A 24,150-nucleotide genomic window follows, 5' to 3' on the forward strand; every position below is an offset into this window, starting at 1 on the left:
AGGGAAATGAAGTCCAGCTGGACACGGGAAATTACAAAATAATGAGAATTGCTTACGTACATAGTGTAAGCAGGATACAGAAATCAGACAAAACAGTAAGCGGGACCTGGGAACCCCAGAATGAGACCCCTTACTAGTAATACAAATTCAACACTATAATTATGATATACCATTGTACATTCATTATTTGAAGAATTGATACTGAATTGTGGTAATGTAAAATATGAAATTGAGAATAGAAATGGGGAATGTGTCAGAGACAACAACCTGATTGAAGAGGTAAAAAACGGTTAAAGGCTACCAATAGGCCTTCAATTCAGCTAGAAAATCCTGCACCTAAAGGCATGGTTCAGCTGGCCCCTCAACAAAAATGTGTACTAGTCCAGCAATAGTTAAGGCCTTATTAAACTCCAAAACATTTAAATGAACTAAAATTAAATATGAATTATATGAATTATATACTTTCATCCTTAGTGAAATTACAAAAAAAAATAATCAAATGCTTCTAATGTTTAACATCCCAATTTAGATGATTTAGATTTTGCACATATGACACAGACACATGTCTATTGATTCAGATTTTATGTTGACTTCTTTTTTAATAGTTATTTATTTCATTTATGTATTCTTCACATCTGCTTTTACTCATTCATGTGCTGAGGCTAATGTGATGTGCTTATAAATGAAATACCAAAGTAATGGCGAAGCAATGTTACAAAAATGAAATAAGAGTGTGATCTTTTCCAGCCCACAAAGTCCAGGAGTTCCTACAGTGAAGGAATCTGACCTACCACCTTACTACTATGACGATGAATACTTCATATCAGGGATGATCTCAAGGCCAGATGTCTTTGGCAATTTCTGGTCAGAGTATTGTGTTAGAGGTAACCAGAGTTATGGTCCTTGGACTTAGAAAATTCACTTTAATAATCAGTTTTTCACACATTTTTTTTCGTCATGCTTGAAGATATTGCCTTGACTTTTTTAAATAGTTTACACCATGACAAGTTATAGATCAAGTTAGAATGTTGTTCCATGACAATCATTTTTTTCTTTGATAGGAGACTATGTATTGTCATGCTAGTTCTTTATGATATAGCCTATGAATAATTATAAATTCACAGTATACCATTTCGTTACAAAATCCTCATGATAACTTTAAATATAAATTCATTGAACATTTTTTTTTACAGTATATTGGTTGAAGGCAAAGTTTTACATGTTACAAAACAATATGGAAGATGCTGTTTTCTTTTTCAAAAAGGTAATGTGTTTCCTGGTTAAAAAAAAGCAGTGTTTAGTTTTGAGAAATATCAAAGATTTTTCTAATAAAAATGAATTGATTTCAATATTAATTGAAACAATTATAATTTCCTATAATCACACTCACATAAAGAATTCTAATCACTGAAATCGTTATTATAATATGTTATCATTACTCAGAATGCTGATTAAACAATACTGAAAATGAAGTTTGTCCATTCAATCAATATAACAGACCAAGTAGAGAACTACTTCACATAACCCCTTATAACACCAAAAAAGACAGGTATCTTAATTCTAAAGTGTAAAGAATGATAGAAAATCCAACAAGGAATGAAAACTTTATTTTTTAAAAGCATATAAAGTTTTCAGTGTTTATCTTTACAAAGTCTTTACACAAATCTTATTGAACAGCCTCACTTCATTCGAATAGAAATAATTGCTCACTATTATTTTGAAGCATCATACAAGTCATAAGAATTTTGTGAATTTTGAAAAAATATTGATTTGTTTATAGGCATTATGTTGTCTAAAGGAATCGTCTGAGGCAGAAACTGATACAGACATACAGATAGTTATACCTAACTGTAGTATGCATAAAGTCCTGTCTGTAGGTAAGATAGACAGATAGTTATACCTAACTGTAGTATACATAAAGTCCTGTCTGTAGGTAAGATAGACAGATAGTTATACCTAACTGTAGTATACATAAGGTCTCATCTAGGTAAGTATTGTAAATTCAGAAAAAAATTTATGCATATTAATGCAAATGTTGAAAAATGAACAAAATTGTAATATTTATTAATGCAATTTCAGAAAATGCTATATAAAAATTTGCTTTTAAATTCAAAACATGAGGCTTTTTTCGAGGAGGTTCCCATGCCTTTGCAAAATTTGTTCCAAACATTTATGAATTTACAGTTATAGGTTTACGTCTTATTTTATCAAAGGACAGAATAAAAATGCACTCTTACAGACAAGATACACTTTCTTGAATGTTATATATAATAATACCAATTTCTTTTTAACCACATATATTTTTTCTGGAATAACCTGTTATTGGTACTCAATGGACCAAAAATTTGAAAAGCCTAAAAAATATAATGATTTGTCGTTATTGTTCTTAATTTGCTTCAGCTGTTTCACATTTTGATGAGAAAATTGTAAATGTGAAATGCATGTTTCAAAATCTATTGTAGTGGAAGTAGAGAAACAGTTGAAATCTCTAGAAAGATCTCAATCATTTGATGAAACACAAAAGTGGTATGATGCTGGAGAGTTTGATAAAGTGGTGGACTGCTTACTGAAAACAAGTCTAAATAAGGTAAAACACTGCTAATAAACATGCCTAAATAAGTTAATACACTGGTGGACTGCTTACTAAAAACTAGTCTTAACAAGGTTATACGCAGATGATATACAAGTCCAAATAAGGTAATACACTGCTGATATATATGGCGTTATAAGGTAATACACTGCAAATAAACATGCCTGAGTAGATTGATATCAGACACTTCTATGATAATGGCATTGTAGGTATTATATGTAAGCTTTTCTGTCTTCAAATTGATATCTTATCACTGCTTTTGTGTGTGAATATGAATCTCTATTCTATCTTGCCTTTTTCTGGTTTTACTGCCAAAATCTGAACTTTTTACTGATAAATGATAACACTTCTATCTAATCTGATTGTTGATGCACAATCCTTATACACATAGGCAGTATATAATAAACAATACTATAACATTTTATTTACAGCAAGTTTCTATGACAACTAGTGCAACAGAAAGAAGATCACAACTACTTCTGCTCCAGGATTCCTTGATAAAATTGAAAGATTATAAGGTAGTAAAAAATATCTTTAAACTTCAATATGTATTGACCTGGTATTTTTATGCCCCACCTATGATAGTAGAGGGGCATTATGTTTTCTGGTCTGTGCGTCCGTTCGTCCTTCTGTTCGTTTGTCCGTCTGTCCGTTCGTTCGTCCGTCCGTTCGTTCGTCCGTCTGTCCCGCTTCAGGTTAAAGTTTTTTGTCAAGGTAGTTTTTGATGAAGTTGAAGTCCAATCGACTTCAAACTTAGTATACATGTTCCCTATGATATGATCTTTTTAATTTTAATGCCAAATTAGAGGGTTTACCCCAATTTCACGGTCCACTGAACATAGAAAATGATAGTGCGAGTGGGGCATTCGTGTACTGGGGACACATTCTTGTTAAATGAGGGTTTATTTAAAACAAGCTCTTCGAAAGAAAAAAAACCCAAACTTTTGGTTGCATATTTTCTTTGTGTGAAAAACATAGTTTCAGTCATGTGAATTTATCAGTATCATGTGACTTTTCTAGTCATTTAATACATATAGTACATGTAGTATGATATTTTTCATTTGGGCTATTATAATTAATATTAATAAGGCAGATGTTTTGGATAGAGGGGGAAATAATATGATAGTAATGGAAAACCTATGTACGTTTCCAATCATTGTTCTGATTCAATAATGTACTGTGAATTCATTATTACCTCCATTATGAAAATCTACCATTCAATATGGCTGCAATAACCATGAAAGGCTTGTTCTGATACTGTAATGAAGTTTCATAGTTGAAGATTTCAAATTTGAACAACTTTTTTTAATTTTGATAAACAGAGAGCATTCTTATGGTCTGAGATAACCTTAGATGAAGCAGTCCAAGCTTATAAGATGAGTGGGTCCTCTGAGAAGGAGCAGTGGGCACAAACATTGGTCCAAACCTGTGAATCCTTGATATTGTGAGTGTAGCTTATGATAGAAGAATCTAGTTTCTTTTTACCACCTAAACCTTGTATGTGTTAAAAAATAGTTTTAGATGGTAGTAAATTAAATCCTAATTTGATTCATGAGCTTTTTTAAAATATTATTCCTTGAGTTAAATTTCTTTGGTGAATTTTAGGTAAATTTGGACAAATTATCTTCATTAACCTGTGTTGATATCAATGCCTTACGATTGGTTTAAAAAGTTCAATGTAAAATTCAATGTGTGTCTCCAGTTGCATGCTTTTAGACAACTTTCAAGTTTGATGCATTTTCGTAAAAAACTCTGGTTTTAGTGAACATCATTCGTGCGTTTAGGGGCATTGTCACTTCCTTTTCCATGTTGAACAATAGGTTGGAAAGCTGTGATGCTATAATGCACAAATTATTCAGCAAATTGAATTCTCATAATAGACACTCAGCACTGCTGTCATTGGGGGATTGTGATTAAGTACCTACTGAACAAACATTATTTCTTGTTTATCCTGCACAATGATGATCACTAAGACGCTTGATGAACGTTAATAGTACAGGGATACAGGCGACCCCCTCTATCTGGTAAATGACATCAGAAAGGCACACATAGTTGATGAGTTTTTCTGGTGACGGACAAACATGAAAGTGATCTATTGGCTGTAAGATGCTGACTTTTAAGAATTAAAACTTAAATGGAAATAAAATGTTGTTTATTTTTTATGGCCCCGAAACGAAGTTCCACAACAAACCATTATACAGAGTTTTTTACTTAATGCCTTCAGATATCGGGCTGATTTTTGGTATGTGAGTTAACTATGATGAGTTCCTCTCCACTAATTTTTGCCGGAATTGCGGGCTTCGGACTTCATGGACTTTGAGAAATTGTTGAAAATCACAGTTATACAGACTTTTTTTCTAAACGCTTTTTGATTTTGTGCTAATTTTTGGTATGTGAGTTAACCATGATGAGTTACAGATCAAGTTTAAGTTTCCTTCTGCTCCACTAATTTTTGCTGAAATTACAGGCTTTGGACTTTGATAAATTATTGAAAACCACAGTTATACATATTTTTTCTCTATTCCCCTCCAGAATTTTGATATGTGAGGCTACCATCAGGTTTGTGTCCACATGTGTTTATATTGAAATTGCAGATTTTTCAACTTTTTGGGATGGGGCCATTCGTGTCGCTTTGACACATCTATTTGTTTTTTGAAATTGTAAAATCACAAAAGTTCTTTCTATCTGACGGTCAATTTCTGTCTACTACAAAAGGGCTTTGATAAGTTCATGTAAACTATTTCCTTAATGAGAAAGAAAAGATATGGTGTATCAATTTATTATAATTTTCTAAATGCACACGAAGAAAACAAAAACAAAGAAATAACATTGATTACTGTTATTCATCTCAAAGTCTTAGACCAGTTCAAAGTATTGCTTTCAGCTTTGATCTAACTTGCTACGAAAGAACACTTGTTACATCAGGCACAATATTAGAATACAGTTAGTTTTGTTTATTGTACGTTTACTATATTCACAGGATTATAAAGAACGACAACATGGTCATTTCTAGTTTACCTAAAGTCAACCAAGCTAGACTGTCCCATAACCTGATCTACATGATTGATGTGGAAATGTCAGTTCCTGATACTTGTATAGATATGCCAATTGGTACAGTATTGCCATGGATACTGTTATATAAACTTATAAAAAAGTGAGTAAAAACTATAGTTTCATTTAGCTGGCTGTGTTTCTCAGTGTTCGTTTATACATTTATATATATATTTGAAATACTTCTAAGTATGTATATATATATATGGAAGAACCAAAAATTTGCGAAAGCAAATTTACAGATCTAACATTGTTGGGTTGATGTTTAGACGAGTTGTATATATATATTGTTTGGACCACACAGTAAATCAAAAACAAAGTCAAGTATGCGTATCAAATCAGTTCTTTAATTTCGTTGTATATGATACGATTCTCTGCAAATACATAAATTATAAATCATAAATAACAGTGAAACTAAATTCCGTTATCCATAAAAATAATATACAGCGCATTAATTACTTCTCAATCATAAAAATATAAAGAAACATGTTTCCTGATAAAAGTACAAAGTTTGCACAAATGATTAAATCAATATATTTCATTTACGGAACATTGTTACAATTCTTGCTAAAGAAATGAATGATAAAGTCGGATTAAATATATTCTTACCGATTATGCTCTCTTATAAAAAACATCTTGTGTGTCCAAATAAAATCCAAATAATAAACTGCCGTAAACAAATTGAAATAACATTCATAGGAAAACATAACGTCATAAAGACGGACGGCAAATACAGCAAATATATTTAGCGCCGTAAACGTCAATTATTACAAAGAAAAAATAGCTTTTACAAAAAGCTTACCTATAGATTAAAAAGTGACAGCCAAGTGACGATCTATACACTGTTAGTGCTTATATATAAATGTATCTTCTACCAAATATTAAAAATAAGAATATAAACAAATATAATTCTTACATATATATATATATATATATATAACAATATTTAGATATAAGAAGATGTGGTATCAGTGCCAATGAGACAACTCTCTATCCAAGTCACAATATATAAAAATAAACCATTATAGGTCAAAGTATGGTCTTCAACACGGAGCCTTGGCTCATACCAAACAGCAAGCTTTAAAGGGCCCATTTTGCATTTATTTAGTCCAATGTTTTGACTAATTGTTTATATTATAAAGAAGCATGAAATACTTAGATTTACATTTGCATGGTCATACAGACCTTTAGTATATGAATCGTTTCATTTCTAAGCAGTATTAGGATGAACTGTTGTAATATGTTTAAAGAACAGAGAAAGAAAAGAATATTTTTTAGCCCTGCACCATCTCATTACAATCAAACATCATACTTTTCTTAAATAATGAATTATTAGTAAGATATGCTGGTACCTTTTTATTAACAGAGAAGAAAGTGAAGCACCAAAGCCAGTTAGTCCAGTACCAGAAGAATTGGACAGTTCTATTCCTCCATCACTTATGTTACTAAATATAGCACATGAATATCTTGGCAGGTAATACACCATTTTGACCTCATATATTTTAACAACATGATAGTTTATACTAAAAAAATTGAGAATGGAAAAGGGGAATGTGTCAAAGTGACAAAAACCCGACCATAGAACAGACAATAGCCGAAGGCCACCAATGGGTACTCAATGTAGCGAGAAACTCCTGCACCCAGAGGCGTCCATCAGCTGGCCCCTAAACAAATATGTATTCTAGTTCAGTGAAAATGAACGTCGTGAGTGATAAGTACAGTTTACATTTTCTTAGATCTTTATCTGAAGTTTTCAATTTGATTACAATCAAATGTTCAAAAGTTATTTTAATGGCTTTCATTCTTCCATTTTATTGAAAATTACTCTGCAATTTGAGGATTTAAAAAAAAAAGTTTTGTTCTGTTTTTTCAGAGTCTTGAGACATAACACCGTCACATTTTAAAATTTATAGTTATAATAAATGTTAGGTTATTAGAGTAAAGTCCTCAGTGCAGTTTATCTATATTTCCATATAGGATTAAGATATTTGATATTTTACTGAGGAATGATGATTTAGAAATCAGGTGTAGCTCTAAAATTGTAGAATTTTTTAATTTTTTGGGAATATAGCCACTTTACAGCAAGCATGGTAAGCCAGGATTGTATGTTTCTGAAATCACAGACTAAAAGTAGAACTTACGATAAAAAAAAATCATAAAATTAACAGAGCAAAACACTTGACATGATGACAAATATCATAAAAATTATTTACTTGGAATATAAATTTAAGTTGCTTTGTTTTAGTTCACTGTTTCTCAGATAATATTAATAATTGTGTTACAGACATGCTTGGTGTACAAAGTCCGAAGGAGAGTTCCTGCTCTTTTACATTGGAATATTGACCTCAGAAAAATCCTCGTCAGAAATATTTAACGAGGAATTAGGCCAAGCGGTAGAGCAGTGCTTCTTTTGTTTATATGGTCATCCAACAAAGAAGGGCAGATATCGTCATCTCATGGACCATAATGCACCACAGATTGAATTGACATGGGAACGCACTGATGATTTATTTAACTATTTTAAACCAAAATCAGTGCCAGAATTTGATAGTTATAAAACAGAAGCAGTACCTGCAGAGGTAATTATATAAGAAATATTAGACTTTTCTCATCTCAATACATGTAAGAGCTTCTTTAAAATTTATTATACCTAATAAGACTGTAAAGTAATTGTAAAATGATTGTGTTGAAAGAGTATATTTTTTACCTTTGTAGGTTGAGCATCTATTAAGAAGAATTTGTAATTTGGTACCAGAATCACAAAAGCCAGGTAATTTTCTGCTCTTTAAAATAAGATATCTTCTACGGAGAATGTATTTAATTTTTTTATATGAGACTTCTTTCTATCAGACATTGAATATTGCAAAACAAATGTTCAAACTTTGTCCTCAAGGTCAGAATATGATTTTTCTTCAATTCTTTTTACAAATTTAGTGAAAAAAGAATTCATCATTACAATACACATGTCATTTAAACTGTATTTTTCAGTTGTTCATAAATAGTTTGGACTGTCAACATATCAAGTACTTTTAGTGTACATGATTTGATACAATAACATTTAGTAATGTTTCCTTATTGATCAATTTACTTATATTCTTTTAATATCTGAACAAATTTACTGATGTTACATGTCAATGAGATAAATTAGCCATCAGAAATACATATGATCAATGTACATTTCAGTATATGTAATTGATTCCTTACAAGATTACATTGATGGAACAACTGACACGTTTAATGAGGAGTCTATTTACAATCCATCGTAAGTATAGCATTATTTTTCCAATCAGTTTTACTTTCTTAATTTCATAAAGGAATGCCTATAAAAAAAATCTGTCTGAAGAATGTGGGTTGTATAAAAGTGCAACACATTTTTGAGCTTATTTTGAATAGACAGAAAACTATAAGTCATGCCTTATAATTAAATTCTAAATTCCATTTTTGGAAAATGACGCTATCAGCGGAATGTTTCCAATACCATGGAAGTCGATTATGCCTCTGCCTACAGCACTTGGTTTCATATTTACTATTTTACATACTAACTGGAATCTGCTTGTATTATGCTACAATTGAACAAAGTGTTTTAGTCGGCAGGAACCAGTTTACATACTTTATTTTATTTACACAAACAAAAAATCTTGACCTGTCCATATTTTTTTTAATATTAATGGTATTTGGAGCTATCCCTTTGTTATATTTTTCATTTCTTTTCAAGCTTTCACTTTTATGCACATGTCTTACAATCGTAGACAATAGGTATATATAAAGAGATTCGTTTTGTTATGATGTTGGACTTTTTACACTCCAATGATCAACAATCGCTAGACAAAATAGTTCTCCTAAATAATGTCAGCCTTTCTTACCATTTCAACTTAGCAATCATTAAAAAAGTAAAATATAATGTGTCTGTGTTGGTCCACTTTCTACTCGTTATAAGACAGATCGAAGTACCAGAAATATTGCGACTGGTTTACGTTTCTGTTTCACTTTCTCAGGATAAATGTATAATTATTGATCTTGATAGTTTAGACTTCGTACCACAGGCATTTGTTTCTATCGATTGGAAGACCCACTATCAACGTATACTTACAATAAATACACGTTGATAGTAGGTCTTCCAATGGATAGAAACAAGTGCCTGTGCTTCCTACACATTAATTTGACGATCTTTTCTGCATTACTTGTCAATCTGAACTTCAAATATGTTCAAATTTCAAATAACATAGAAAGGACGTTTTATTTCTTACTAGTCCGTTCGGGCTATTATAATTAAACTATTCCGAGCTGAAAATTACTAGTCTGGGGCATCGGGCTAGTGGTTAACATTGCAGACTGCCCTCAATCTTAGTTACAAAGTTACAGCAGCAGAGTCTATAACTGTATCTGTATGACATGTGAATAAATTGTCGATACAGATACTGGCTTTAATACAACGGTTTGAGAGAACAGATTTGTAGCTCTCTACGCTTGATGCGTGCACAACAGTGTTGTCTAGCTGATTCCACACGATCATTGTCTTACAAAGAATGAGTTTGAATATTGTACGTTTTTTTACTTGGTGGAATGTCAATACATTCACAGTTAGAGTTATTCTTCACTTGCTTTTCCACAATAATTGTTGCATGGTATTCTTTGAATTTCTCAGCAGTTATGGTTCTCTTCGGACATGCTTTTTTGAGGAATTCGTCTGGTTCAATAGCTGGCATCAGCCCCTCAACCACTTTTTACATAATACTAACTTTGGCTTCAACGCCTTGTTTGTCCTTGTCTGGAGATCTTGTTGTAGTTCCAGTTTGGCAAGCATTTTGGAGATGTATCCGTCCTCTCTTGACTTGTAATCTCTGATGATAAATTTTGCCACTTGACTTGTATCCTTTCAAGCTTGTTTATTTTTGTTACCGGGGGTGGGGGTCCCATACTATGGCTCCATATTAAATTATTAGATCCTTTCCTAAAGGTCTAGTTCATTGTTTTAATCTGACAAAATTTCAATAACTTGAATGCCACCCAAGTTGAATATATAGTGACCCACTATAACAGCATATTCACTTGAAATTGTGTTTAATACCATGATGGTTCAATGGCATCAACTTAAATGAAGACAGAAATTTGACATGAAAGATGGTGGGTTAGTGCAAAATCAAAATCTAGCTTTTTATGATATATGGTTAAAGAATGAATATCAATTATATGGGTCAAGGGCAGAGTTGTTATAAAATATCAATATGGCAGAGAAGTGGTTTCAAGTTTCATATAAAGCGACCTGAATGACATGAAATAAAAAATCGAAGGAGTATCCCTATTTGTCTTATCTTCAAGGTGAAATAAAACTAGTATAACAATATTATGCTATTGTGTAAATCTACAGAAATAGAATTTGCTTCAAGTAACAGAAATAACTATGTCATTAGTAACTTATTTAATGAGTATGTGGGGTATTAGTCCTATAACATATAACATATGACCTCGGGGGCATTATTTACTATTTCTAATTACTGTTCTGAAATTTTTTTTACTATCAATGTGCCACACTTCGAATTAAAAAAAATTGAAAATGAAAATACATGTATTAGTATTAAATCATTAAAAATTAAATAAGAATGCGAAGTCATATGTTATAGGACTAGTGGGGTATAAGAGCTTGTTACAACAGGCTCTTCATAATCATTTGGTTTGAAAAGGATACTAGTAGTCTGTATTCTTGATTTAGAAAAATGTAATTGCAAGAAAAAAATCACATTATTTAGAATACTTTAGATCATTCAGGTAGTCTTTATTTATATGTACAATAGAACAGCCAGTATAGTCATTGGATATTGTAGATCATTCAGGTAGTCTTGACCTATTTATTTGTACAACAAACAACCAGTAGTCATTGGATACTGTAGATCATTCAGGTAGTCTTGACCTATTCATTTGTACTAAAAAAACAGTCAGTTGTCATCTTCATCACTTCACAAACACACATCTACGAATATCAATTATATGCTTACAAGACATGTTGCAATGTTAAACTAATTATTATATGTGAAAATCAAGACTTGCATAAAAAAATATCCCAATATTAGAGACAGTGGCATCATTTTTCCTCAGAGCTTTTAGCTCTTTGAGCTCTTTGATTGATGAGTATATCATGAAAACCGATGATGATGTCATGGTCACATGACAAAATTATGTCTGTCAGCTGATAGTCAAAAACTTTCAACCAATAAAAAGACTTGTCTCATCCAAAATTGAATTTTCACATTATAGATATCTACATCAATGTATTTTAATATTTGATAAGGCTGTGAGTCATTGTTTACCCTAATGACTGTTATTTGAAAATGTTAAGTTGTTATTGAAACAGATATCAATTATTTTATCAATGTTTATTTCAGGCCTGTATCTCAAGAGCTATATTATCTGTTGGCTGACTACTACTTCAAAAATCATGAACAGGCGTGAGTATAAAATGTAGCTTATTAAGCTTGAAGAGGATACCTTCCTGTGTTTGCTGTAGTAGTTATATTAAGTTGCAAAATAAAAAAGTATTCAGGATGAAAACATGATAATGTGATATGAATATAATCTGCTTTGAACAAGACCAACTCTCTGAGAATTAGAATTATTGTAAACTTGTCATGGGAAGCATGTGCAGTCTTCAATGTTAAGATTTTATTGAGTAATGAAGAAATATAATGTGAATGCCTTGTTATTTTTTAAGCTAATTAAAAGTACAGATTCAAATGAAACATACATGCAATACAATCACCCCAAAAAAAAGAAATTGATGTGAAGAAAAAAATGTTTATATTTATTTGAGGCATTTAACTTTTAATTGCAGAAAAGCCATAAAATATTACATGAATGATATATGTGTAAATCCTAGTCGTTTAGACTCTTGGGCGGGAATGGCTCTGGCAAGGATGAGTCAGTTAGAACAAAAACTTAATTCTGTAAGTATATTTAATCTAAAAACAGGAAAAGAGAAATTAAGAACAGGTGTGCTAAGGGTATTTTTCAGACTTTAGATAGAAGTATTGCAAAATTGGTGTATTTTCATAAAAAAGATTGACAGGATAAGGCAAAGTTAGCAATAAATGATAAAAATATTGTTTTGACAAGATTTATTTTTATGTAGGTAACATCAAGTGCATGCAAGAACCAAGTAAATATAAATGAACATGTCTCTTATGATAAGTTCATAAGGCCTGACAATGTCTCAAGTCATTTATTTGAATGAATTCATAGTACTTCTGCAATGAAGGATTTGTAAGGTTACACACATAGTCAGACAAATCTGTGCTCTTAGTCTGACAAAATATCTGTCCTCTATTGAAGTAATGATAACTTTTCTGTATGAATTACATAAGTCTTAAGATTTTTGTGAAAAGAGTCATATTTTTTTCCAATAGTTTTCTGATGAATTTACAATTTACTTTGAATGTACATCCAGAACTTTTTAGTGACCCCATGTTTTATGGTGGTACAGAGGCCTTGCCCTTTAATAAACTGTTTTTCTTTTCTTTGTATTGTAGACTGAACTTAAAATGGATTTCCCTGTACACAAGAAATCAATAGCAGCATTAAGATGTTTCAGAAGAGCTTTACAGATAGATGAGAGTAATGGTAAACTATGGATGGAATACGGATCATTGGCCTATCAGTTACACTCTCATTCCTCTAGACAACTCACATGGGTACGTACAGATAGATGAGAGTAATGGTAAACTATGGATAGAATACGGATCATTGGCCTATCAGTTACACTCCCATTCCTCTAGACAACTCACATGGGTAAGTACAGATAGATGAGAGTAATGGTAAACTGTGGATGGAATACAGATCATTGGCCTATCAGTTACACTCTCATTCCTCTAGACAACTCACATGGGTAAGTACAGATAGATGAGAGTAATGGTAAACTGTGGATGGAATACGGATCATTGGCCTATCAGTTACACTCTCATTCCTCTAGACAACTCACATGGGTAAGTACAGATAGATGAGAGTAAAGGTAAACTATGGATGGAATACGGATCATTGGCCTATCAGTTACACTCTCATTCCTCAAGACAATTAACCTGGATAAGTACAGTGAAAATCTTTACAATATTATATTTCATTTAAGCTTGATAGGAAAAGTCCTGTCCTTTTGTCTTTGTAAGCATTCCATTGAAAGTGATCTACAATAATTCATTTTCTCTTTTGGTTCACATGGATATTTCTTTGTCTTTACAGAAATACACCTTTCCATTAAGTGCTGAGATGGAACTGATAGCCACCAATAGTAGACAGGAGATGTTACGGACATCCTATAACTGTTACAGAAAGGCCATCGAGTGTGAGAACGAAGAGGAATGGTTACAACATTACATGATAGGCAAATGTCTGGAGAAAATGAAGAAGTCGCCTGGAGATTTTCTAAAACATTATGAACAAGTATGGGAAAATGATTTTTTTTATTTTAAAAAAACTGGTATGATATGAATATGGAAAGCCTAAACAATTTAGGACTTTGATATTGTTGAGCATGCTAGATACTAACGGTGTCGTGTAAATAGACCATCACTAAAATAAAAACAATAAACATTAAGCACTGAAATAAACCAGCAGTTATTAAAAGGTAGTTCTTAGCCAATTACAACAATTACATAAATCATATTCTCCCAGTTTAAAGTCTAAAGTCTAGGTCATGGACCAATTCAGAAATTTATTATCTGTCCTCATCAAAAGTTGGTTAAAAAGTCTAAGGTATTAGTAAATGATACTTGGACTAACCAGGGTGCTAAAAACATTAATGCTTCAAAAATGCAATTCATTTTCTGAATAAGTCCAATAAATATTGATGGAACACTATGCTAAAACATTTGTGATATTTTAGGCAACTGAATGTTTATATGAAGAGAATGCACCTTACCCTAAGAAGATAGCCTATGCATACTCAACACCACATCTAGCTGTGGAAGCTTTAGAGGTAAGTTGTTAGAATGTAGATATTATATTAGGAAATAGATTCCTCAAAATAATGGTACATATTTTCACAAATAAAATGTTCCAACTAAACTTTACTTATGATAATGGTTGGTGTTTCTCCTTAGGCACTCTGGCTTCCTACACTTTATACAAAATGTGTTAAACAGCAATTAGTCAATCAATCAATATAATTAATAGAGGCAGAAAAAAAATATATATTGTATCTTTATTAAACAGAGGACAAACATCCAAACATCGATATCTTGGAGATGTAGAAGAAACAACATGTCTAGTGTGGAAAAACTATTTCTAATTGAACATCTGGTATATGAGTCTTTCAAAAATCTTCAATAAATTTATTCAAACAAAAATACTGACAGAAAAACTTCAGAAAACTTCTAAGGAACAAGATATTTCACACTATCCTCACACAAGTAACACTTACTTTTTTGTATGAAAACTGCATCACATAGGAAGAATATCAACTAACATTTTTTATTTTATCCCCCCTTGGTACATGTTTATGCTTATTTGAGCAACAGCTGGGGTTCAAAAGAATACCACGAAAACCTCTAACTGACCAATTGAATACATTTCCTTATATTTTTTATTGCAGATGTTTTATAGGCTCCATTCCTCTATTTTAAAACTTATATTAGACAAACATCAAGCTGACATGGATTATCAGTTATTTGAACGTTTTATAAACAAGGCAGCTGCTAGTCCATTTGCAAGTGCTAAACAGAAAAATGAAGAATTATTAGACAGGTAATATCTGAGAAAAATGCTTATATTGTATAGATTACACTTTTTATTGTCAATATCAACCTCAATTACTTTATGTTATTATCACCTTGATATACCGTATATTTTCGAATTTAAAGCGCATCGTTTTATAAGCCGCACGGCCGTATTTTGGGGGGAAGATTGTTTTTGTCCTTACATAAAACGCACCTGAATATTAAGCGCACACTGAAGAAAACGTATATTTATTCTACTGACCTGATAGTGTCATGAATATTTTCTCCTTTTGTAACTCACACCGTAATTTGTTTCATTTCTATTTTCAGATTGGTGAGAAAGTTGAGAGTATTTTTGAATATATTTATTTGTGTCATATTAAAATAAAAAATCGTAATAAAATAATTATACTTTTCTCATTGTTTTAATTATGCCAGTTTCGTTTGATGTTTTTTGTCAACAATGGCCATGTGTTGACAGCTTGGGTGTCCATTGAACCTTGTTGTTTTGATTAAAATTAGTATGGTATTGATTGCTTGTTTATTGTTTGAATTGGCATTAAGGATTTAAATTAATCTTAAAAATGTATGCATGAAAGGTCACCCAAGCCATAAAACTGCCATTGTTTACCTTGATTATGACCTACTTACCTGTACCCACGTGTGAAAACTGTTCACCCAAAAGTCAAGATTTTTTTTTAATTAAATCAATCTTAAGAATTTTATTGTTGTCTATAAAATAAAAGTTGAAGTTCTGAACGTAACAAACATTTTTCAATTTTAATTTGGATGAATACAACAAACAAAACAATTTACTTTTTGCAAGTCATTGTCTATTTTTAAATGAAAGTGTTATGAGCAATGACAAGGGGGATTAAAAGAAGACGGCAATAAATAAATGTTTTAACAGATTAAATTATAAAAATTAGTATTCTTTTTTTTTTAGTTAAACATCCAATAATATTTCGTAAAGATATTTCGTTTTGAAACACAATAAAACGACAAACAGTTACTCTTCAGTATTTTATCCTGTTTGGTACCTCTTCTCAAACACGATTATCTCTCTTTGTTTATGAAGCACTTTAAAGTGTCGATTTAAGCACATGCATCACCATCGTCATTTAAAGAAACTTGTAATATTGGCAAGACACACAATCACTTTCTTTATTATTTTATTAGAAAATTTTATATTAAAACACATTAAATCAACTAACAACTACATATTTATGATAAATACACAATTAATATCCTGTATGGACACAGTTATCTTTCTTTGTTTACGAAATGAACACTAAACACATGGTTATCGACTTCCTGTAAACCAACAATGATTGAATGAAATAAAAACAAACGATTTAGTTAATATATTTATTTATTCATAACAAAATATGCAACATTAACAATTTATCAAGTCACTGCAAGCACTTGACAATCTGACTGTCTCCAGAAAACAAATCCAGATATTTTTTTCTTTCACCGTCGTCCTGAAAACAGAAAATAATACTTACATAACACGCACCTGAGTATAACACGCAGGGACAAAGACAGAGAAAAAAACCTGCGGCTTATTTAACGATTTATACGGTAGTCTTTTTGCGTTTCTTGTGTGTGAAACAACCAATCGATCATTTTATGCAATTGACAAGAACCAAAACATTCCAATACAAAAAAAAAATAAAAAATAAAAAAGATGAAGAAATATTGAATTGCATGTCTATTCATGCCATGAAAGTATCAGGTAATTTTTTGAAGAATGAAAGAAAAATTTAGTAAACTCCATGTAGGTAAAAACTTGTGTAGATAAAAAAAAAAAAGAAAAAAAGGAGACTGACTGTATATGGTAATTTAAAAAAAAATCTTTATATTTCTCGTATTGGGAACTGTATTGCTAAAAATCCAAATTATTTCTAAGAGTTGATCATACATGCTAAACCATATGCTCAATATATTAGACTGATATTTATATATTGATCATAAAATTATCTATGTTCTCTTTAGTCTAATGCAATTTGATCTTGTGATATTTTATTATAGTAAAGAAACAACTGGGATGGAAAATAAGACTACAGATACACCAAAATCTACCCCTACCTCATCACAAGACCATACATACTCAAAACAGAAACAGAAAATGTCACTTCTTCAGGCACGATCAGGAGTGGTCTCTCTTGAAAACTCATGCAGTGACTCATTCTCACAAGAATCTACTTACATATCATCTGATCCAGTTAGCCAGTCATGTGATGTGTCATATGATGTTTCAGCAGATTCAAATTCTCAACCAATGGAATTAGATCTTACAAATCAGAATGACAAAGAAGAATCATCCCAAACCAGTTTTTCAAACAGCACTTTTGTGGGTTCTGTTAGCAACTTTGATCTTAATAAATCAAAGACTAAAACGTTGGAACTATCAGAAAATGACATGAGAGAGGAGATCACTAATGTGCAAAAAGTAGACATTTCTGTATCAACAGATACAAAGATCGTCAACAAATTGAACCAAATTGAATTATTAAAAAAGTATGACAAAGCCAGTGACAGTTCTTTGAGTATAGACAGTTCAGATATTTATGAAGATGATGAGGGTAATATTACTGTGACTGCTAAACTAGAGAATATTGGAAGGTCATCATCATCAGATGGGGAGAATAGCCAATCAAAATCAAAGGTTGCTGATATTGGCATACCAACGGTTTTATCAAGACAGAGTTTTGGATTTGAGCCAATGATTACTGATGAAGCAGGTATGTAGAATGTTAAATCTTTTCTTATTTAGAGTCATTTTCTTGTTTCTTGGACATTATACACTGACATTCAGCCTCTCATGACAATCAAAAACAGGAAGACATTTGATTTTATTCCAATGATGCTTTCAAATGTTGTATCTACACATAAATAATACATGTATGTTCTCTATTTTTTGTTGTTGTTTCCTGTAAGCCCTGAAATAACATTGTTATGGGTTATTCTGCTTGCTATATATAGATTTTTCATCTATGAGAGTTGGGAGGTAGCTTGTTCAGAATTACTTTTACACTTAAATATCAGCAATTATAATGCAATAACTGGGAATTGATAAGATTCAGGTTATTAATACTGGATTATCAAATACTTTCTGGTTTCTTGGGTTATCTACAAAAGTATCTACCTATCTCTTTTTTAAAGGTTATGATAATTAATAACAAATGTTCATTGCCAAATGTTTGATTGTAACTTTCATATATACTTTAATATTAAATATAATTTGTATTCTTTGATTTCAAAGAAAGAAAAAACCCTTAAGAAAGGCAGAAAACAAATGTCTATCAAAATCAGAGACAATTGAATGTATAGATTTTTCTTAGCAAAACTTCTATGAGTTAATGAAGTTTAAATAATGCAGTGGTATCTCTTTTTATAAATTTAGTTCCCATTTATTTTCAGAAGTCACAAAGAAAACAAATTGTGTCAAAATGGATGTTGATGTCCAAAGCAATATCGAGGAGAACTCTCAAGATATCAAAGATAGTGTTGCCACTGCACTTGAGAATGTTGTATCTACAGTTGAAACAGTTGATAGTATTTTGTCTGATGTAACTGTTAAAAGTGAAATATCTACAGTAAAATCAGAAGAACATAGCCCTGTAAGGAATTTAGACAATATCGACAATATCCCGGCTAAAAATGAGGACAATACTCAAAGTTCTGAGGAAGTACAAAAATCTAACATGGAAGGCATGAATAAAACTGTTGCTAGTAAGAAGGATTCTGTGGCATTATCAACTTCTCTTGTGAGTCAGTATGATTCAACAAGTTCAGAAGATGAAGGACAAACCAGTGAAAAGAGTACAGAAAAATCAACAGTCCAAATATTTTCAGCTAATGTGTCATTGTGTGCTGATTATGACTCCCTTAGCTCAGAAAATGATGACAGTGAAAATGGAGAACCAGAGCAAGGGAAAAAGACTTCAGCGGCAAAACAAGGGGAAGTAAGAACACTTGGTACTTCATTTGATGATGTGTCACATGATCATAGTGTTAATGTTCTTGAGATCAGTGAAGGTGGAATAAGTGGTGATGTAACTGAACAGGACAATAAAGTTAAGCCTCAGGATGATGAAGCAAAAAAGGTGGAAACTGACCAGAAAAGTCCTACTTGTCAATCCGAAGGTAATGAATTCAAATCTACTGCAAATATTAAAGACACTGATGATGGTCAAATGGATATTGATGAAATGTTGAACAATTTAGGTCAGGGTAAGGAAACAAACCTAGAAACTCCTGGACAACCTTTTGAAAAGAAATCGTCAGATATTGGGAAGGTTGTCCAAGGTGAAAGTTTAGGAAGTGTTGAAGGTCAGAAAGAAGTGGTAAACTGTGAGGTTGGAATGGAAATTGATAAAACCTCTGTAAAGGAGGAACCTGATCATCTACAAAATACTATTACTGAAAGCAGTAAAAATGAGGAAAATAAAATGGAAACGAATCTTGAAGTAAAAGTTGAAGATTCGCTTATGAAGGAAGATTCAGAAAAAAAGAAGGATACATCTAATAATAAAGATAAAGAAGAAAATACTGAAAAGATGGAATGTGAAGATACCACCTTTGATAAAAGTGATGATAATAAGGAAACAGCAGCAGAGAGAAAATCTGGTTCAGAGATTGTGAAAGAAACTGATGTAAAAGATCGAGAGAAAGAAATGCTTGAAAAGAAGATGGAAGAAATTACAGAAAAAGAAACTGAAGTTAAACTTAGTGGTAAAACAGGAGAACAACTACATAAATTGTTGATAGAGAAATGTATGGCAGCCTTACATTTATGTTTGTCTAGATTTCCTACACATTATAAATCAATGTACAGATTGGCTGATGTTTATGTCAACTCACCATACCATAAGGTATTTATAGGTTACATATATCTGGGTGTTTTTGGTGTAATTCTTTACTTGTATGTGGTTCAACTATTGATTAAGAAATCTTTGGAAACATTTATTTAAAATAATTATTATGATTGAAAGGAAAGTTTTACGATTTTAGTATGGGATTCTAGGTGTGTATTGCAATATAAATGATATTTACTTTGAAAAAATAAGGCCAAAAAGTCAGTCTTCAAAATATCATAAAAGCATTAATTTACTAACTAATGTAATTAATGATTTTACATGAAAAAATATAATTCAGTAGCAGATATTTGTAGTATTGTAGAAATATCACATGTTTTGGGAGAACTTGGTATTGATGGAAGATCTTTCGTTCACAACGTTTAAGACATTTTACCATGAAGAGTTTGACATACATGTGTTATATGATTACTAGCCTACTGTTGAAGTCTGTATGTTGCCCTGAAGAAGCAGTTTAGCTATTTGTTTTGTTGGGTTACTGTTTCATTAAATTATATCACACATATAGATAGGTGTATTCATATGTGTTACCTGTAAGAAGATATTATTTTGTTCTCTTTATCACAAGCTAGGTCCATTCATGAGATGTAATTGTGTTGTTTATTGCAGAACTTGAAGTTTGCTCAGGACTTGTTGCTAGGATCATCCAACTGGCAACAACAAAGTCACATGCCTGCTCAGGGATTATTTGGGGACAAGAAACAGAACAATTTTTTCCAGGTATGAAAAGATAAGTATATTATAAGAAGTTTAATATAGATATGGTTGAGCAGTGTGAGCCAACACCTTTCTGATGTACTTTGCTTTGGAAGGGTTATCTAGAATCAATACCTAGCCTTTAAATTGTACACAAGAAGTGGTTGAAGGCTATACCCAAGTTGTCTTTCTTCTTACAAATATTTACTTTAAGTGTAGTATATAGGTCATGTATTACATAATAACTTTAAAAATCAAGAATTCTCTTTTATGAGTTTATTTTGTGTACTCATTTTACTTTGAGTGTTGTCTTCAGCACATATTTGTATGAAAATAAAACAAAATATGATTTCCTCCAGTAGCTGTGGGGGAGTTAAGTTGCTGGTATTGTCCTAATGGCAATTTTTTATGAAGGAATGATGATTAGTAATACCTTGTAATATTGATAGTAGATAGTGTAAACATGGATCTTTTAGATTTGCCAGATTTTGACCTCCTCCACAAAACCTGTACAGCACAGTTATTACATTTATTAATACTTTTCAAGGAGTAATTGTCTTTATTATTTGATATATTTGATATAGGGTATATGGAGGATACCTATTGGTGATATTGACAGATCAGGAAGCTTTGCCTCTCACATGAACAGATCAGTCATGTTATTGTTGGAGGTCTTGAAGCAGAGGAGAGAGTTAACTCTGATGTATCAGATACATTTATGGATGAACAGATCTCCTGAATCAGGAAAGTAAGAAAACTTTGTTTATTCTTTAGGATACATGTATTTGGGTTAGATTAAAAAATCAAGAATTTTAAATTTATAATATAAGCCGGATGAGCATCGGGTTGTTGTCTCTGTGACACATTCCCCATTTCCATTCTCGGTTTTATTAGTTAAGGAACAAAAGAAGACAAAAATACTAATAGGTCATGGAGCTCCTTTTGAAGAAAATTTATTTGTTTTAAATATGGCAAGAAAAGACTGACTCAAGACTTTTACCTTATATTTGCGTTGTTAATATTTAGGTCTCAAATCAAAAGAAAAGAAATCAAGTCTGCTTAAATTTTGGTATATAACCTTTTGTGAGCTATTGTGTCTTAAAAGAAATGTTGAATTGTTGTTATAGGGGAAACTATTTTTACATTGCATCATAGGGAAACACCAAAGAATTCAAACATCTGAAATAAATTTCAAAACCTCTCGCTAAGTTAATCCATTAAAAAGAATAATTCTACATTTAGACAGACAAAACATTAATTTAATATCGTCAAAATATTTCTTAATGAGTATATTTTAAAAGTGTTAAAATTGTTCAGTTCTTCTATTCATTATTGATGAAGATTTATTTACATGACATAAAGTTGTAAAGCAGGAATTACTGCCAAGCATAAAGGCTTTAAAATATCAAATTATCATCATGCAAGATAACAGGAATTTCCCAAAACCAAAACTATCAATATGTGGAATGCTAATATTTACAACTATTTTAGTATAGGATCTAGTTGCTAGTTTATGTGATCTATTGAATTGTCCAAAATTCATTTTTATACCTCTATTAAATTGTCCAAAATTTATTTTTATACACCCGCTTTAAAAAAGGTTAACTGTTTTACCTCTGTCTGTCCTTCCGTCAGTCCGTCCCATGAATATTTTTCGTCGCATTTTTCTCAGGAACTACAATACAAGGATTTCTGAAATTTGGTTTCAGGGTTTATCTAAGTCAGCTATACCGTGAAATGTGTTTTCAGATTGATCACTCGACAACTTCCTGTTTACCGATCACTTGTATGATTTTACACATGATAGCCAATTGGAAAATTTTTCTCACATTTTTCTCAGGAACTACAATACAAGGATTTCTGAAATTTGGTTTCAGGGTTTATCTAAGTCAGCTATACCGTGAAATGCGTTTTCAGATTGATCACTCGACAACTTCCTGTTTACCGATCACTTGTATGATTTTACACATGATAGCCAATTGGAAAATTTTTCTCACATTTTTCTCAGGAACTACAATACAAGGATTTCTGAAATTTGGTTTCAGGGTTTATCTAAGTCAGCTATACCTTGAAATGCGTTTTAAGATTGATCACTCGACAACTTCCTGTTTACCGATCACTTGTATGATTTTACACATGATAGCAATTGGAAAATTTTTCTCACATTTTTCTCAGGAACTACAATACAAGGATTTCTGAAATTTGGTTTCAGGATTTATATAAGTCAGCTATACCGTGTGATGCGTTTTCAGATTGATCACTCGACAACTTCCTGTGTACTGAACACTTGCATATTTTTACACTATTAATATTATCCACTTGCGGCGGGGGTATCATCAGTGAGCAGTAGCTTGCAGTTTCACTTGTTAATCCTAAAATTGAGAATGGAAATGGGACTGTGCCAAAGAGACAACAACCCGACCATAGAGCAGACAACAGCAGAAGGTCGCCAACAGGTCTTCAATGCAACGAGAAACTCTCGCACCCGGAGGCGTCCTTCAGCTGGCCCCAAAACAAATTTATACTGGTTCAGTGACAATGAACACAATACTAAACTCCAAATTGTACACAAGAAACCAAAAGCCAAAACAATACAAGACTAACAAAGGCCAAAGGCTCCTGACTTGGGACAGACGCAAAAATGCAGCTGGGTTAAACATGTTTGTGAGATCTCAACCCTCCCCCTATACCTCTAGCCAATGCAGAAAAGTAAACGCATAACAATAAGTCTATTTAAAGGTTTTGTTATCCTGTTATCCTTTTAGTTTTTTTACGTAATATTTTTTTTTTTGGCAGAAAATATTTAAGAGATTCAGAGAGAATTCTGTTTGTTAAGATGTCCTTTAGATTATGTTGGGAAATCATTGAAGAAAGAAATGTAGAATTGTCAAAAATGGTGGACCAAGAAAAACTGGAGAAAATTTTATTGGAGGTTTATAAAATATGGAATTATGGGAATTCATCCAAGATGAAGAATGATATAGGGCTCGACACAAACAAGATATTTGGGGAGACATACAAAGCTGCTATGAAAGATAAGGTAAGAATAGGAGTTATGGAGTTTGGATTATGATGAGAAAGCAAAATGGGGTGTTTGGGTACTTTTTTATATAAAAATAAGTTATACTACATCAAAGAAGTACAGAATGCAACCCTGATAATCTTTTGTTCTTCCATAGTATTTATGTATTCATGAAGTACAGCACACATTACTTCTATTTGATTTGGCATT

At 31.7% G+C, this 24,150-nt stretch overlaps 1 protein-coding gene across 3 annotated transcripts in view; it reads left to right on the plus strand.

Annotated features, from left to right (window-relative positions):
• The window catches only part of LOC143082571 (calcineurin-binding protein cabin-1-like), a 47,127-nt gene that overhangs the window by 19,788 nt on the left and 3,189 nt on the right, over positions 1 to 24,150 (plus strand). For 2 of the 3 annotated variants that reach the window (XM_076258302.1, XM_076258303.1), the window contains exons 20-34: positions 748 to 884; positions 1,194 to 1,264; positions 1,781 to 1,877; positions 2,463 to 2,587; positions 3,022 to 3,108; positions 3,913 to 4,034; positions 5,571 to 5,744; positions 7,008 to 7,115; positions 7,926 to 8,220; positions 8,357 to 8,411; positions 8,825 to 8,903; positions 12,022 to 12,084; positions 12,468 to 12,579; positions 13,162 to 13,420; positions 13,865 to 13,997. In XM_076258302.1, coding sequence (XP_076114417.1) covers positions 748 to 884; positions 1,194 to 1,264; positions 1,781 to 1,877; positions 2,463 to 2,587; positions 3,022 to 3,108; positions 3,913 to 4,034; positions 5,571 to 5,744; positions 7,008 to 7,115; positions 7,926 to 8,220; positions 8,357 to 8,411; positions 8,825 to 8,903; positions 12,022 to 12,084; positions 12,468 to 12,579; positions 13,162 to 13,341 — 1,705 coding nt within the window. In that variant the 3' untranslated portion in view covers positions 13,342 to 13,420; positions 13,865 to 13,997. Of the gene's footprint in view, positions 1 to 747; positions 885 to 1,193; positions 1,265 to 1,780; positions 1,878 to 2,462; positions 2,588 to 3,021; positions 3,109 to 3,912; positions 4,035 to 5,570; positions 5,745 to 7,007; positions 7,116 to 7,925; positions 8,221 to 8,356; positions 8,412 to 8,824; positions 8,904 to 12,021; positions 12,085 to 12,467; positions 12,580 to 13,161; positions 13,421 to 13,503; positions 13,615 to 13,864; positions 14,066 to 14,507; positions 14,601 to 15,215; positions 15,368 to 17,373; positions 18,087 to 18,765; positions 20,220 to 20,831; positions 20,943 to 21,502; positions 21,667 to 23,714; positions 23,959 to 24,150 lie in introns of those variants that run through there. The other variant, XM_076258301.1, reaches the window with a different exon arrangement.

Source organism: Mytilus galloprovincialis, chromosome 7 (assembly GCF_965363235.1).
Source record: "Mytilus galloprovincialis chromosome 7, xbMytGall1.hap1.1, whole genome shotgun sequence".
Lineage (NCBI taxonomy): Eukaryota > Metazoa > Mollusca > Bivalvia > Mytilida > Mytilidae > Mytilus > Mytilus galloprovincialis.